This window comes from Pristiophorus japonicus, chromosome 1 (assembly GCF_044704955.1).
Source record: "Pristiophorus japonicus isolate sPriJap1 chromosome 1, sPriJap1.hap1, whole genome shotgun sequence".
NCBI classification, from domain to species: Eukaryota; Metazoa; Chordata; class Chondrichthyes; family Pristiophoridae; genus Pristiophorus; species Pristiophorus japonicus.
In genome coordinates, this window is record NC_091977.1 from 85,469,948 (window position 1) to 85,487,960 (window position 18,013).

The following is an 18,013-nucleotide window of genomic DNA, read 5'->3' on the forward strand; positions in this document are numbered from 1 at the left end:
TGGCGGAATCTTTGAAGGGCCTCACCTGCATCAACATGCACAAAGGTCTGTTCATCTACAATAGGTGCCCATTTGGGATTCGATCAGCCGCAGCTATTTTTCAAAGGAACATGGAGAGTCTGCTGAAGTCGGTTCTGCGCACCGTGGTTTTCCAGGATGACATACTGGTCACAGGTTGGGACACCATCAAACACTTGCAGAACCTGGAAGAGGTTCAAAGTCAGTTCAATCGTGTAGGACTCAGGTTGAAACGCTCGAAGTGTGTTTTCTTGGCACCAGTGATCGAGTTCTTAGGGAAAAGAATCGCGGCAGACGGCATCAGACCCACCGACTCCAAGACAGAGGCCATCAAGAACACGCTGTAACCATAGAACGTGACGGAGCTGTGGTCGTTACTGAGACTCCTCAATTATTTTGGTAATCTCCAGTTCGTCTTGGGTAATCCTTGCCACTGGACCAAGACCTAGCTCTGTCAAGCCCGTGTAGTGGCTGGTGTGCAACGGCTGCCACACGTTAAAAAAATCCACGCACAGGCATCTTCCACCTTTCAGGATGTAGTTCGGGACCTGCAAATTTGGTCCTTCATTGAAACACCTCTGAACTCATCCCTTTTTGGCGTGGAAGAAAGTCATCCTCGATACGAGGGATCGCCTATGATGATGATGACATTTTCCATCAGATGCCAGTCTCTGTAAGCCTGCCGAGCATTACTACACAATAGAGACCTGGGGCTGGATTTTCAGCTTTTAAGATTTCAGGGCGTTAATGGCGGCGGGGCGTCCCTGATACTGTCCCGAAAATGTTTGTGCCTCAGTTAGCAAAATTGGGCAGCTCAGCCCTGAGTGTGGTGCAGATCGCTAAGGGAGGTGTTACTCTTAGGGCACGAGACCAGCTTAGCATGTCAAAATCCGGAGCTAAAGAACCAGTCTCAAGAGCTCTAAGAGAGGCCTGCGGATAAGAAAAAAAAACAAAATACCAAAAACATTCCCAAAAAATACCTCACACCACAACTACATAAATCACAAAAAAACCAATCACACTAACCTGAGCTCGACATTACTGACCTTTCTGCAGCCATACAGTTTGGAACACCTGTTTTCACAGGCGGTCCCAGTGCGACGTTCTACACAGGGTCGGGCGGGAGGCAAAAATCGATCCGGTGTCACAATCAGGGCCGTTGCACACTGGCTTGCCTCTTCTGGGTGGTAATGCTCCGCTGAAACAGACCGCGAAAACCCTGACGGGGCGCTAGAAGCCGGCCGCCCACCCAGAAGAACTCACCGCTGCCCCTCCGGGGCGAAAACAGAGGCGGTCATGGAACGGAAAATCCAGCCCCCAATGTTGGAACAGTGTAACCACATGGGAAAAGCTGGCTGCATTTAGCTTTTGGTCCAGCAGCTTATTTTTATAACATCACTGTTTTTTTTTTTGAAATTCGTAGCCAATCGTTCCAATTCTTTGTCAAATCACAAACGCCAGAGGTCACCTTGGGCCCATTCAAGGATCACTCTGCGCCAATGCTCTTAGCCAAAAGGCCTAGAGCCACTGCACCGTTCCTGGAAGTACTGCAATACCAGGTTCGTGCCATGGAGGTGGATGGGTCAGGTCCCCCACACACCTCCGTGGAGGTGGATGGGTCAAGCCACCCCACCCACCTATAACATCACTGGTTACCTCAGGTGAATCTAGGAGTGCAATCCATAGCTAGAAACTGCAGGGTCTGATAGGCCATATAGTGGGAAATCAGGCCCCTTTTGTTTGTGTGTACAATCCTCTCTGCTCAATGCTCCACCCAATTATATGTTTTATTACCAAGTGCATGTCTGCCATCAGCTGATTGCACTGTAGGTGATAGTTATGTTCTTGCATTCTATTAATAAATGTAGATTAATTTCAATTGCATTGATAAGTTCACATAAAAGAAACACCTCTGAATAACTTTGCATATTTATCAACTGATGCTTGGTTTGCTAGTCACCGGGAGGTCGATTTAAAAGAGTTCGGTGACTGTGAGATGACATTAGCTGTGATCTAAGAGCTAAGGTCGCATAACAGGGTGGGCCGCGAGAAGGCTGTCATCATCCACCCTGGCAACTGATGACTCACAATGGCTCTTTAACAATGTAGCTGTGACTCAGAATATGCTAAATGACTTCCTTCGTGCTGCTGTCACTACAATGAACATACTGAGCAGGTTTCACTCAGTTCACCCGCTGTTTGTTGAAATAAGGTTCCTCATCATCAATTCCCTTTATGTAAATATTTTAACTCCTATTTTCTCCATCCAGTCTATTGACTTGTGGAATTATTTTTATTCAAAGTGAATGCAGATGACATCATACATACGGTCAAAGAGCTGATTTTTTTTCTGTGACGATGTTTCCCTTTCTTTGGCCAATTTTCAAACCTTTTCTCCCCTCCTTTCCTGAAGGCTTTGACTCAGATTGCAAGTGAACAGGCATCTCACCCAACTGATCAGTGTCCATAAATCAGCCTGGACAGTGAGTGTTGTCAGGTTACTCACCATGGGCAGCATCACAATCCAAGTCAAGTCCAGTCCTCATCTGATGTCCATACACGTGTGCAACTTCCCTCGGGGTCAATTGATAATCAGCAGAAATAGGAACCTGGGCTCATTTCCCCTTCCCTTGTTCATGGGCACTGCCAACAGTTATAGAACCCATGTTACCTCCTGGTTCAGATTGGCCAACTCTGCAAAGATCAGGGCGGCTTCCTTTTTTTTAAAAAGGTAATTTCTCGCTCTTTACAATTAGGTATCCACACCATCACCATTTGTGACCACGAGCAAAAGGAGCACATTTCTGGTCTTCCCCCAGAGCCATTTTAAAACTGATTGCAAGGTTTAGTAGAACAATATTGAGGAGATACCAGGATCCATCCTGTTTCAAGTTATAACATTTTATTATATACTTTCATTTAAATTGTACCAAACCTAGAGCTTTAGAATATTTAAAATGAAAGCCATTGCAAAGGTTCTCTTAAGTTCTCTTTTGTTCTTATAGCTTGAGAGCCTATAGGCAAATCTAGTGTACATCGCTGATGGCATTACATATTAATGATAAATTGAAACCTGCTTTTGTTAACACACAGACAGAGGCAGAGAGATGGAGTCACAGAGAGACATACACAGAGTGAGAGAGAGAGAGGCACACACAAACAGAGAAAGAGACAGAGACAGAGAGACACATAAACATACACAGAGAGATACAGATAGAGTCAGACAGAGAGAAACATATATACACAGACAGAGAGACAGAGACAGAGATGGAAGTAAAGACATTTAAAAAAATTGTTGTCTGGAAGTGGACAACGCTGGAAAGGTTGCACTTATTGCCCATCCCTGGTTGCCCTGAGAAGATGGTATGCCCTTTCCTTATGATGATGTTGCGGTGTTGGGTAGGAAATTCCAGGATTTTGGCCCAGCCACAATGAAAGACTGGTGATATATGTCCAAGTCAGGATATTGTGTGGCTATGATTGGAACTTGGAGGTAATGCTGTTCCCAAGACATCACTGTTATAGCCCTTCTCAGTGGTAGAGGCCATGGTATTGATATAGTAGGTACAGTTAAGCTGATTAAAACTCCACAATGTTGATGGTCAGGTACTTGGTGATGACCATCTTTAAAAAAGGGGACAAGTCCGACTGCGGCAACTACAGAGGAATCTCCCTGCTATCAGCCACTGGGGAAGTCGTCGGTAGAGTCTTCCTCAACCGACTTCTTCCCGTGGCCGAGGAGCTCCTCCCGGAGTCACAGTGCAGATTTCGTCCCCTACAGGGCACAACGGACATGATTTTTGCAGTGCAACAGCTACAGGAAAAATGCAGGGAGCAGCGCAAGCCCTTATACATGGCCTTCTTCGACCTTACAAAGGCCTTTGACACCGCGAGGGTCGATGGAGCGTCCTCCTCCGTTTCAGATGCCCCCAAAAGTGCATCACCATCCTTCGCCTGCTCCACGATGACATGCAGGCCGTGATCCTTACCAACGGATCCATCCTAGACCTAATCCACGTCCGGACCGGGGTCAAACACGGTTGCGTCATCACCCCAATCCTTCTCGCCGCAATGTTCCACCTCACAGTCAACAAGCTCCCCGCTGGAGTGGAACTAAACTACAGAACCAGTGGGAACCTGTTTAACCTTCACCGTCTCCAGGCCAGGTCCAAGACCGCCCCAACCTCTGTCATCGAGCTACAGTACGCGGACGATGCCTGCGTCTGTGCACACACAGAAACTGAACTCCAGGAAATAGTCGACGTATTTACTGAGGCGTATGAAAGCATGGGCCTTACGCTAAACATCCGTAAGACAAAGGTCCTCTACCAGCCTGTCCTCACCGCACAGCACTCCCCCCCGAGTCATCAAGATCCACGCGCGGCTTTGGACACCATGGACCATTTCCCTTATCTCGGGAGCTTCCTATCAACATGAGCAGGCATTGACGACGAGATCCAACACCGCCTCCAGTGCGCCAGTGCAGCCTTCGGCCGACTGAGGAAATGAGTGTTTGAAGACCAGGCCCTCAATAACTGCCACCAAGCAAATGGTCTACAGGGCTGTAGTACTACCCGCCCTCCTGTATGGCTCAAAGACATGGACCATGTACAGTAGACACCTCAGGTTGCTGGAGAAATATCACCAGTGATGTCTCCACAAGATCCTACAAATCCCCTGGGAGGACAGGCACACCAACATCAGCGTCCTCATTCAGGCCAACATCCCCAGCATTGAAGCACTGACCATACTCGATTAGCTCCGCTGGACAGGCCACATCGTTTGCATGCCAGACACAAGACTCCCAAAGCAAGAGCTCTACTCGGAACTCCTTCACAGCAAACGAGCCAAAGGCAGCGGAAACATTACAAGGACACCCTCAAAGCCTCCCTGATAAAGTGCGACATCCCCACTGAAACCTGAGAGTCCCTGGCCCAAGACCACCCTAAGTGGAGGAAGTGCATCCGAGAGGGCGCTGAGCACCTCGAGTCTCAAAGCCGAGAGCATGCAGACATCAAACGCAGGCAGCGGAAAGAGCATGCGGCAAACCTGTCCCACCTACCCCTTCCCTCAACGACTATCTGTCCCACCTGTGACAGAGTCTGTGGCTCTCGTATTGGACTATTCAGCCACCAAAGAACTCACTTCAGGAGTGGAAGCAAGTCTTCCTCGATTCCGAGGGACTGCCTATGATGATGATGATGATGATGGTGCCCTTGAAGATCTGGGTAAGGTGGTTGGGCTTTTTCTTGTTGGAGATGGTCATTGCCTGGCACTTATATGGTTCAAATTCTAACTGCTACTTGTCAACCCAGCCTCTCTGAATCATTTCTGAACCACAATGGGGGAATTTCCATGGAGTTCTTCTGATTGTCTGCTGCAAGTTCAGAAAAACCCAGAGAAAAGGAGTTGTGATAACTTTCCCGGCCACTGGGAAAGTTATCACAAGAATCCTCCTCAACAGCGTTCTCCCTGTGGTTGAAGAGTTCCTCCCAGAGTCACAATGCGGATTCCATCCACTAAGGGGTACAACGGACATGATCTTCGCCGCGCGACAACTACAAGAGAAATGCAGGGAACAGCACCAACCCTTGTACATGGCCTTCTTTAGAAACATAGAAACATAGAAAATAGGTGCAGGAGCAGGCCATTCAGCCCTTCTAGCCTGCACCGCTATTCAATGAGTTCATGGCTGAACATGAAACTTCAGTACCCCCTTCCTGCTTTCTCGCCATACCCCTTGATCCCCCGAGTAGTAAGGACTTCATCTAATTCCCTTTTGAATATATTTAGTGAATTGGCCTCAACTACTTTCTGTGGTAGAGAATTCCACAGGTTCACCACTCTCTGGGTGAAGAAGTTCTCCTCATCTCGGTCCTAAATGGCTTACCCCTTATCCTTCGACTGTGACCCCGGTTCTGGACTTCCCCAACATTGGGAACATTCTTCCTGCATCTAACCTGTCTAAACCCGTCAGAATTTTAAACGTTTCTATGAGGTCCCCTCTCATTCTTCTGAACTCCAGTGAATACAAGCCCAGTTGATCCAGTCTTTCTTGATAGGTCAGTCCCACCAGCCCGGGAATCAGTCTGGTGAATCTTCGCTGCACTCCCTCAATAGCAAGAATGTCCTTCCTCAAGTTAGGAGATCAAAATTGTACACAATACTCCAGGTGTGGCCTCACCAAGGCCTTCTACAACTGTAGCAACACTTCCCTGCCCCTGTACTCAAATCCCCTCGCTATGAAGGCCAACATGCCATTTGCTTTCTTAACCGCCTGCTGTACCTGCATGCCAACCTTCAATGACTGATGTACTATGACACCCAGGTCTCGTTGCACCTTCCCTTTTCCTAATCTGTCACCATTCAGATAATAGTCTGTCTCTCTGTTTTTACCACCAAAGTGGATAACCTCACATTTATCCACATTATACTTCATCTGCCATTCATTTGCCCACTCACCTAACCTATCCAAGTCACTCTGCAGCCTCATAGCATCCTCCTCGCAGCTCACACTGCCACCCAACTTAGTGTCATCCGCAAATTTGGAGACACTATATTTAATCCCCTCGTCTGTGTACTGTACTGTACTGACATGGATTGAGAACTGGTTGGCAGACAGGAAGCAAAGAGTAGGAGTAAATGGGTACTTTTCAGAATGGCAGGCAGTGACTAGTGGGGTACCGCAAGGTTCTGTGCTGGGGCCCCAGCTGTTTACACTGTACATTAATGATTTAGATGAGGGGATTAAATGTAGTATCTCCAAATTTGCGGATGACACTAAGTTGGGTGGCAGTGTGAGCTGCGAGGAGGATGCTGTGAGGCTGCAGAGCGACTTGGATAGGTTAGGTGAGTGGGCAAATGCATGGCAGATGAAGTATAATGTGGATAAATGTGAGGTTATCCACTTTGGTGGTAAAAACAGAGAGACAGACTATTATCTGAATGGTGACAGATTAGGAAAAGGGGAGGTGCAAAGAGACCTGGGTGTCATGGTACATCAGTCATTGAAGGTTGGCATGCAGGTACAGCAGGCGGTTAAGAAAGCAAATGGCATGTTGGCCTTCATAGCAAGGGGATTTGAGTACAGGGGCAGGGAGGTGTTGCTACAGTTGTACAGGGCATTGGTGAGGCCACACCTGGAGTATTGTGTACAGTTTTGGTCTCCTAACCTGAGGAAGGACATTATTGCTATTGAGGGAGTGCAGCGAAGGTTTACCAGACTGATTCCCGGGATGGCAGGACTGACCTATCAAGAAAGACTGGATCAACTGGGCTTGTATTCACTGGAGTTCAGAAGAATGAGAGGGGACCTCATAGAAACATTTAAAATTCTGACGGGGTTAGACAGGTTAGATGCAGGAAGAATGTTCCCAATGTTGGGGAAGTCCAGAACCAGAGGTCACAGTCTAAGGATAAGGGGTAAGCCATTTAGGACCGAGATGCGGAGGAACTTCTTCACCCAGAGAGTGGTGAACCTGTGGAATTCTCTACCACAGAAAGTTGTTGAGGCCAATTCACTAAATATATTCAAAAAGGAGTTAGATGAGGTCCTTACTACTTGGGGGATCAAGGGGTATGGCGAGAAAGCAGGAATGGGGTACTGAAGTTGAATGTTCAGCCATGAACTCATTGAATGGCGGTGCAGGCTAGAAGGGCCGAATGGCCTACTCCTGCACCTATTTTCTATGTTTCTATGTTTCTAAATCATTAATGTACAATGTAAACAGCTGGGGCCCCAGCACAGAACCTTGCGGCACCCCACTAGTCACTGCCTGCCATTCTGAAAAGTACCCGTTTACTCCTACTCTTTGCTTCTTGTCTGACAACCAGTTCTCAATCCACGTCAGCACACTACCCCCAATCCCATGTGCTTTAACTTTGCACATTAATCTCTTGTGTGGGACCTTGTCGAAAGCCTTCTGAAAGTCCAAATATACCACATCAACTGGTTCTCCTTTGTCCACTTTACTGGAAACATCCTCAAAAAATTCCAGAAGATTTGTCAAGCATGATTTCCCTTTCACAAATCCATGCTGACTTGGACCTATCATTTCACCATTTTCCAAATGCGCTGCTATGACATCCTTAATAATTGATTCCATCATTTTACCCACTACTGAGGTCAGGCTGACCGGTCTATAATTCCCTGTTTTCTCTCTCCCTCCTTTTTTACAAAGTGGGGTTACATTGGCTACCCTCCACTCGATAGGAACTGATCCAGAGTCAATGGAATGTTGGAAAATGACTGTCAATGCATCCGCTATTTCCAAGGCCACCTCAAGTACTTTGATCTCACTAAGGCCTTTGACACTGTCGGCCATGAGGGAATATGGAGCATCCTCCTCTGTTTCGGCTACCCCCAAAAGTTTATCACCATCCTCCGTCTGCTCCACGACGACATGCAAGCCGCGATCCTGACCGACAGATCCACCACAGATCTAATCCGCGTCCAGACCGGGGTCAAGCAGGGCTGCGTCAACGCACCAACGCTCTTCTCGATCTTCCTTGCTGCAATGCTCCATCTCACTATCAACAAGCTCCCCGCTAGAGTGGAACTAAACTATAGAACCAATGGGAACCTGTTCAACCTTCGCGCCTCCAGGCTAGATCCAAGGTTGTCCCATCCTCTGTCATCGAACTACATTACGCAGATGACGCTTGCGTCTGCGCACACTCAGAGGCCGAACTCCAAGCCATCATCAACACTTTCAATGAGGCGTACAAAAGCATGGGCCTTACGCTAAACATCAGTAAGACAAAGGTCCTCCACCAACCTGACCCCGCCACACAGCACTGGCCCCCGGTCATCAAAATTCACGGCTTGGCCTTGGACAACATGGACCATTTCCTATACCTTGAAAGCAAGGGCAGACATCGATGACGAGGTCCAACACCACCTCCAGTGTGTCAGCGCAGCCTTCGGTTGCTTGAGGAAAAGAGTGTTTGAAGACCAGGACCTCTAATCCGGCACCAAGCTTATGGTCTACAGGGCAGCAGTGATACCCACCCTCCTATATGGCTCAGTGACGTGAACTATATACAGCAGACATCTCTAGCGCTGGAGAAGTACCACCAGCGCTGCCTCCACAAGATCCTGCAAATCCACTGGGAGGATAGGCGCACCAACGTCAGTGTTGTTGCGCAGGCCAATATCCCCAGCATCAAAGCACTGACCACACTTGACCAGCTCCATTGGGCGGGCCACATCGTCTGCATGCCCAACATGAGACTCCCTAAGCAAATGCGCTACTCAGAACTCCTACACGGCAAGCGAGCCCCAGGTGGGCAGAGGAAATGCTTCAAGGACACCCTCAAAGCCTCCTTGATAAAGTGCAACATCCCCATCGGCACCTGGGAATCCCTGGCCCAAAACCGCCCATAGTGGAGGAAGAGCATCCGGGAGGGCACTGAGCACCTCGATTCTCATCGCCGAGAACATGCAGAAACCAAGCGCAGACAGCGGAAGGAGCGTGTGTCAACCCCACACTTTCCTTCAACCACTGTCTGCCCCATCTGTTACAAAGACTGTAATTCCCGCATTAGACTGTCAACCACCGGAGAACTCACTGAGTGGAAGCAAGTTTGCCTCAATTTCGAGGGAGTGCCTATGATGATGATGAGTGTCATAGGGGCTGAAATTTACTTTCGCTGGAAAAGGGTCGCACCTTCCACTCCTGAGGTTTTTTTTCCACCACTCTGGATGAGATTGCCTCTTTCGTTAAATTCAGCTCTTTGCCCTTTTTGTTGCAATGGACCGGAAGTTGGTCATAATGTCAGTCAGCAGCGGAGCAGAGATGACGTCATGATGCGTGTGAGTCACCGCTTAAAGGGGAGAGTCTTTGGCTCTTTAAAACTTTGGCCCACTGGGCCACCAGGGAGGGTTTCGGCTGGGCCAGTGGTTTGGCACCCAAGAGGGGGTGTCAGGCTGCCTGTTGGCCGAACCCGGGGACATAATTATCGCGCCAACCTGGCAGTTGGCAGACAAAAAAAAAACATGGCGCCTTCCCCTTGAAGGGCCACCGCGCTGCCATGGCTCACAGAGTGAAAGTAAGGTGCACTGACAGAAAAAACCGTCGGGGACACCGCGCGGCAGATTAAAGATTTTTACAGCTACATATCGCGGGAGGTGTGATGGAGGTGTGGAAGATCGGCGGTGCACTCCTTGATGATGCAGTTGGGATGGTCGGAGGCTGCGGGGCGGAAGTGGGGACCGCCAGAAAATTCCCTGAGCTGAATTTCGCTGGCGGCGGCCATTGGACCAGAATTGGCGGCCGCTTGACTCCACCACCTGGTCGCTGCTTTTTGGCAGTAAGAGGCATTTTTGGGGAGCTGAATTTCGGTTCAGAGAGTCATTACGGCACAGGAGGGGGCCATTCAGCCCATCTAGTCCATGCCGGCTCTCTGTCTAGCAATCCAGTCAGTCCCATTCCCCTGCTCTATCCCTCTAGCCCTATAAGTTTATGCCTACATAATGTTGCTAAATCATGTACAGTGAGTTATTAAACTGTACAAATTGTACAAAAAAGTTTTGCAACAAACCTCATCCTTCTTTCCAAAATGGAGATTGCACAATTGACTTCAACAACAGCAACAACTTGTACAGGTGCAGCGTCCTGAATCCGGAACCCTCGGGACCAAGGTCGTTCCGGATTTTGTATTTTGCCGGATTTTGGAACGTCTTTCTAACGTCATAAATCCGGAAACACCCGAGCCCAGGTTCGGTTATTTTCAGATTTCGGAGCGTGGGCAGGGGGCGGCGGTGGCTGGGGGAGTGGAGTGCTCGTGAATGAGCTGTTCGAGTGTTCGGACGGGGCCTCACCGCTGAGGTGCTCATGTGGGCCCCGCCGAAGAGGACCTAATCGTGGAGTGTTCCTTGTCTGGCCTGAGGTAGGTGGGGTCGGGCAGCCGAGGTCAAAGGGAGGGAGGGGGCCGGGGTGAAGTCGGGGCGGGGCGAGGTTGGGCCTTGGCGAAGTCGGCCTGGGGCAAGGTCGGGGCGGGGTGAGGTCGGGGTGGGGCGAGGTCGGGGCGGGGTGAGGTCGGGGTGGGGTGAGGTCGGGGTGGGGCGAGGTCGGGGCGGGGCGGGGCGGAGTTGGGCCTTGGCGAGGTCGGGGCGAGGTCGGGCCGGGGCGAGGTCGGCCTGGGGCGAGGTCGGGGCGGGGTGAGGTCGGGGTGGGGCGAGGTCGGGGCGGGGCAAAGTTGGGCCTTGGCGAGGTCGGGGTGAGGTCGGGCCGGGGCGAGGTCGGGGCGGGGCGAGGTCGGGGTGAGGTCGGGCCGGGGCGAGGTCGGGGCGGGGCGAGGTCGGCCTGGGGCGAGGTCGGGGCGGGGTGAGGTCGGGGTGGGGCGAGGTCGGGGCGGGGCGGAGTTGGGCCTTGGCGAGGTCGGGGCGAGGTCGGGCCGGGGCGAGGTCGGCCTGGGGCAAGGTCGGGGCGGGGTGAGGTCGGGGTGGGGTGAGGTCGGGGTGGGGCGAGGTCGGGGCGGGGCGGGGCGGAGTTGGGCCTTGGCGAGGTCGGGGCGAGGTCGGGCCGGGGCGAGGTCGGCCTGGGGCGAGGTCGGGGCGGGGTGAGGTCGGGGTGGGGCGAGGTCGGGGCGGGGCAAAGTTGGGCCTTGGCGAGGTCGGGGTGAGGTCGGGCCGGGGCGAGGTCGGGGCGGGGCGAGGTCGGCCTGGGGCGAGGTCGGGGCGGGGTGAGGTCGGGGTGGGGCGAGGTCGGGGCGGGGCAAAGTTGGGCCTTGGCGAGGTCGGGGCGAGGTCGGGCCGGGGCGAGGTCGGGGCGGGGCGAGGTCGGCCTGGGGCGAGGTCGGGCTGGGGAGAGGTCGGCCCGGGGCGAGGTCGAGGCGAGGCGAGGTGAGGTCGGGCCGGGGCGAGGTGAGGTCGGGCCGGGGCGAGGTGAGGTCGGGCCGGGGCGAGGTGAGTCCGGATATCGGAACATTTTCCGATTTCCAGATGACCCCGCCACGGATCGGCCCAGTGTCCGGTTTCTGGAACATTCTGGATTCTGGAATTCTGGATTTTGGAGGTCGAACCTGTATTTACATGAGCCTTTATGTAATAATACATCCCCAGGTGCTGCTCCGAAGCAATTATCAAACAAAATTTGACACTGAGCCATATGAAGAGATATTAAGACAGGAAAGAGATAGGTTTTAAGGAATGTCTTAAAGGAGGAGATAGAACTAGAGAGGCAGAGAGGTTTAGGGAGGGAATTCCAGAGCAGGGATGCACAAAGGGCTAGAATTAGAGGAGCGCAGAGATTTCGAAGGCTTGTCGGGCTGGCGGAGGCTACAGACATAGGGAGAGAAAAGGTTATGGATGGATTTGAAAACAAGGATGAGAATTTTAAAAATCGAGGCATTTCTGCACTTCCCCTATTTTAATTGCTTCACCATTGGCGGCTGTGCCTTTAGTTGCCTAGACCCGAGGATCTGGAATTCACTCCCTACACCTCTCGATCTTTTTCTTCTCCTGTAAAAACTACCTCTTTGATCATGGTTTTGGTCACCTGTCCCAATATATCCTTATGTGGATCAGTGTAAAATAGTGTTTGATAACAGTCCTGTGATGTGCCTGGGACATTTTACTATGTTAAAGATGCTATATAAATGCAAGCTGTTGCTGTTATTGGGACATCCGTAGTCAGGGCGTAAAACAACTACCCAATGTAAAAGATTGAGGAAATTTGGGCACAAGCGAGTTATGCAAGTAATAACGGTAAGCTAGAATTTCCTCAATCTTTTATGCCCATTTACCAATACTTGCTCCGAACACATCTTGGCTCATTATAACTGCTCTGCCCCCCTCCACTCCAGGCTAAAGAACCATACATGCAAATTTCTTGCAATAACCCTGGTTCAGAACGGGTTTAAGATGCCCAGAATTTTAGGTGTAGTAAGAAACAAAGTCATATTTTTGGTGTTTCACGGCAATTTTGAAAGCAATTTAAAAAAATTTATCCTGCGAGATTTGTAATGCACTGTTCCTTTGAAATCTTTTATATGGCATCAGTATGAGTGAAATTAAAAATGGGAAAGCTTCCATGAATGCATTCTCTCAAAAAAGCTGTGCCTAATATGTATGAGTGATGGTTAGATGGCTTCCAACTTTTATTTTCATATTTAACGAAGAAATACACTGTGTGAGTTCCGCATTTTCCTCGGGCCTTGATTGTTAACTTTGATTTCCACTGGTTTTTGTCGATTTTTAAGTTCCTGTGTATGCTCATGAGATTGGCAAGAAATATTGGTGTAAACCGTTGTCGGCAAAGTGGCCGTAACAAAGGAGCTAAATGTTGGCTTAAGATCGAGGTTCTGCTTCTGCTTCTGCTGAGCAAGGGCCGTGAGGATCTTTGTCGGCCATCACGGACATGATGGGCCGAAATGGCCTCCTTCCGCGCTGTAAATTTCTATGTTTCTTAGATAATCCGGGCTAAATAGTTCAGTATATAGCTAGCATATTCCTAAAATACAACACATTTTTCCAAAGCATTTGAGGTATAGGAGTGTACAGTAAAGTACTTTTTTGAACTTTGGACGAGCCCACATGGACCACAACCATCTTTTCCAATCCAGTGTTCAATAACAAAAAGCACATCAAATCATTGAGGCTAAAAATGTGCACACTTTGCGGCACACTTTCGGTATATTTTGCCAGGAGTGCAATGGATGAGCTGGTGTGCAACGGCCAACACACGTTAAAAAAAACCCACGCACAGGCATTTTCCACCCTTGTGGATGTAGCTTGGGTTCTTCTTTCGAAACACCTGTGAATTCATCCTTTTTTTGGGTGTGAAAGCATGTCATCCTCGTTTCAAGGGACCGCCTATGATGATGATGATGATGGATAAGCTGGTCATTAAGCCGGGACCCAAATAAGCTGGGTTCATGCCCCTGATGGTAGTTTCCACAGTGGCAGTTAGGGCAGAACCTCCATCTGCACCAAACATGGCTCCTGACGCTAAAGAGGAGGGTTTTCCCAGGCCAGCAATTTTCTCATCCAGAGAATTTCTGCATCAAAAAACCATTGTACCAGGCTCAACGAGATGTATTGGCCCTTGCCCTGGCAGCTGTGAGACCCACCTGGAGATCCTGGCCTGAGCTCCTGAAGAATGTCATGACATTGCCAAGAAACCTGCCTCCACGTTAAGGGTGTCGATTGACCCAGGAAAAAAATTCTAAAGCTGTTTGTGACATTGGCATGCCTGCCCAGGGCAGCATTCCCTGTCCCTTTGCTCTGCAGGCACCCTAGGTTACATTTGTTGCATGCCTATACTAATGAGGGAAACTTTCCTAACCTTTAGATATTTTGGCCCAGTCAGGAGCGGATCTTCTTGGCAAGCGCTTCCAGCAATTATGCCGGTGGAGCAATCCTGTGTAATTTCAGGGTTATACTTGGATACAACAATATATTTATAAGCCAACTATAAGAATTGATAAAAAAATATATCTGAAGGACATTTCAATCCAGTCATGTTTCCATTTACAATTACCAAATTATTCATCAATTTATCTTATGACACACGTTGGGGTCAAAATTCAATTGTGGATGCCGCCCATTACCACACATGTGAGGCAGCAAGCAGGCGGCAAAGGCCTACCTTTGACAGTGAACTTCGTCCATGCCCCGGCTGAAATTCAGTTGGCTCTTTGGCAGAGGCGCCAAGAGGCAATGCAGCGCCGGCTAATGCCACCCGCATTGTGACATCACCAGTGTGCAACGCCTCCTTGGCACCTCTATTGCAATATTTAGTTTGAACATTGGCCTTCCCGGCAGATGTTCTTACAACCTGGAAAAAGTGGTAAGTAAACGGCAGTACTTGGGCGTAATCGGCCAGAGAGCAAGGTAAGTTATTTTCTTTCTTTATTTCTTCATTTTTTTCATTAGTTACAACAGTGGGGAAGTTTGTGTGTGGGTCAGAGATGTTTGAGGTTTATTTTTCTTTCTTCCCTTTTTTTCCCGTTTTCCAGCTAGTATGGCGGTAGCCTCCCGATGCAAAATTCAGTCGGGCTCCTGAGCTCCCGTCTGAGGAGGAGTGTGCAACACCACTTTTTAGTGCTGCTCTCTCACCTTTGGGCGTAAAAACTGAATTTGGCAGTTGGAGCCTGCACCTAATGCCTGGCAGTAAAATCAGCACTCAGGCGGTGACACCACCTCAAAAACGGCGATACCGTATTTTGACCCCATTATTTTTGTACAATATTTAGACATTTGAAAACTATTAAGAGACACCTTAATATTAGCTGTCCACCCAATGAATGAGGAACAATATTGGTGCAGTCACTCATATAAAACAATCTTAAATAATTTTTCTCAAATAATTTGACTAAGGAAACCAGTCAAAAGGATAGCGATTTGGGAAATTGAGCTATCATACTGTTACAGTAGGAGGTGCTCTTCTGAGGATGAGATTAAGGCACATTGTTGGGCAGACAATAGTGTGTTTCACTCTGCAACTGATTATAGCACATCTGTCCTGGGACTGTTTGATGGTGGTACCGAGTGCCTGAAATGGCAAAGTGTCCTATTCCTCAGCACCAAGATCCCTAACCTTCAATCTGAGGTTATCTACTTTGGCAGAAAAAAATAGAAAAGCAAATTATAATTTAAATGGAGAAAAATTGCAAAGTGCTGCAGTACAGAGAGACCTGGGGGTCCTTGTGCATGAAACACAAAATGTTAGTATGCAGGTACAGCAAGTAATCAGGAAGACAAATGGAATGTTGGCTGTTATTGCAAGGGGGATAGAGTATAAAAGCAGAGAAGTTCTGCTACAACTGTACAGGGTATTGGTGAGGCCATACCTGGAGTATTGTGTATAGTTTTGGTCTCTGTATTTAAGTAAGGATATACTTGCATTGTAGGCTGTTCAGAGAAGGTTCACTCACTTGATTCCAGAGATGAGGGGGTTGACTTATGAGGATAGGTTGAGTCGGTTGGGTCTATACTCATTGGAGTTCAGAAGAATGAGAGGTGATCTTATTGAAACTTATAAGATAATGAGGGGGCTCGACAAGGTGGATGCAGAGAGGATATTTCCACTCATGGGGAAACTAAAACTAGGGAACATAGTATTAGAATAAGGGGCTGCCCATTTAAAACTGAGATGAGGAGAAATTTCTTCTCTCAGACGGTTGTAAATCTATGGAATTCTTTGCCCCAGAGAGCTGTGGAGGCTGGGTCATTGAATATATTTAAGGCGGAGATCGACAGATTTTTGAGCGATAAGTGAGTAGAGGGTGATGGGGAGCAGGCATGGAAATGGAGCCGAGTCCATGATCGGATCAGCCATGATCTTATTGAATGGTGGAGCAGGCTCGAGGAACCATATGGCCTATATCTGCTCCTATTCCTTATGTTCTTATGTTCTTATCAAGAGCTCAAAAATGAGATGAAAATTAAAAAAGAAAATAATTGTTTCTGTACTGATTGAACATCTCAGATGTAACCATTATAGATCTGCTGTTTCTTCCTCTCCCAATTATTTACATTCGTTTTTTTCCCGCCGTCTGGTCATTGTATTTTTTCCTTCCTTGTAACACGAGTGAACCACTTAGGAGCTTTTGATAACTTTCCTACTAATCCCTCAACTCCAAATGTAAGTTAAATAGAAGTCTTACTTTAAATTGAACAGAAAAGACCCATCATTTATCATTTGCCTTGCACCCTCACAGTAACCATGAATTATAGTGGGATCAAATCTTATACTTACTATCTGAAATGAGGCGGTGCCATAGTTGTTTACAGTGCGTTGTGGATTGATGGCTGCATGATTTGTTTGTTGGAAACATTGCCTCCTAATTTCAGCTGAGGAATACCTACAATAAAAAAGGGTTATCATATTAAAATGTAGGCGTGCACACAACAGAGCTCTTATCTGATTAGAGTATTATGCCATTAATACCACCTCCTTTTCTGTTGCAGATGAATGCCAGATTAAGTGGAATTTATATAGATCTAGCATCCTGTATCTACCAGCTCAGAAAACGCTCTCACTTCTCCTTAGGTTCTTTCTTTGTGTGTTGACAGGCATGGAAAACTACATCAACTATTCCCATCATTCGCAGCCAGCTCACAATGCTATGCAAAGGTTTCCGAGAGCTTATTTTGGCCTCACTGGGATTGGCTGTAAAATAGTGGTGTTGAACATATGGGTCCCGCTTTTAACTCCAGGCAGGTAGAAAGCGGTGTGAGTTACAAGTTCAGCCACTGCTCCAGGAATGAGGCTGTTTTAAATATAGAGCTTCATTTAAATCCCACCGGCTGACTTTCCAACCGTTTCGGCTAGAAGCGACGGGAAATCGCAGGGCTCAGAGGCTGCCCACTGACAGAAAAGTAACCTGGGCGATGTTAACTACCCACCCGCCCAGTTTCCTCCAGGTAACTTGGGTTAAAATTGCCTTCATGGTCCCCAATGAAATGTATGAGTCCTGCAGACCAGAAATGTTGCAGGCTTTATCCCTGGGCCAAGCTGGGCTTGTGAGATATTCTCTTATCACCACTTGCGTGGAGGAAGGAGAGTTGTCAGGGTGTTAGGTCCTGATCACTATCCAGTGCGCTCTTCTGGAAATTATGCACGTGAGGTGAGATCATTATCAAGCTGAGCTGCTGTATAAATAGCTTGCCAACAATCATTGTTTAGATTCTCACATGATGAAAGCTTACTTGGGTGAGGTACTTTAAAGCCATTATTCCCTAGTTAATACAGATAAATAATTTTCAAACTTTTCTGTGTCAATGGCGCCCCCCTGCTCCCCCTGGAAATATTGGTACATTCCTTGGGACCCTATCTCCCAACTTGTGAAGGTCCGTGTCAGCTACCAAAATATAAAGAGTTATCAATGCAGAAATATATGTTTCTTTGTATAAAGTAGCAGAAATAATGTTATTCAGTCAAAAAATACAGAAAATATAGGATATAGATTTTGCTACAAGTGTCTGGTATGCTCAGTCCCAGAAGAAGAGATATTTGGTGCCCTCCTGGAGTCCCAGCATGAGTTTGAA

At 48.3% G+C, this 18,013-nt stretch overlaps 1 protein-coding gene across 5 annotated transcripts in view; it reads right to left on the minus strand.

The window, feature by feature from the left end:
- The window catches only part of dock8 (dedicator of cytokinesis 8), a 464,486-nt gene that overhangs the window by 340,603 nt on the left and 105,870 nt on the right, over window positions 1–18,013 (minus strand). For all 5 annotated transcript variants that reach the window (XM_070881523.1, XM_070881482.1, XM_070881473.1 and 2 more), the window contains exon 2: window positions 16,722–16,827. In XM_070881523.1, coding sequence (XP_070737624.1) covers window positions 16,722–16,827 — 106 coding nt within the window. The remainder of the gene's footprint in view (window positions 1–16,721; window positions 16,828–18,013) is intronic.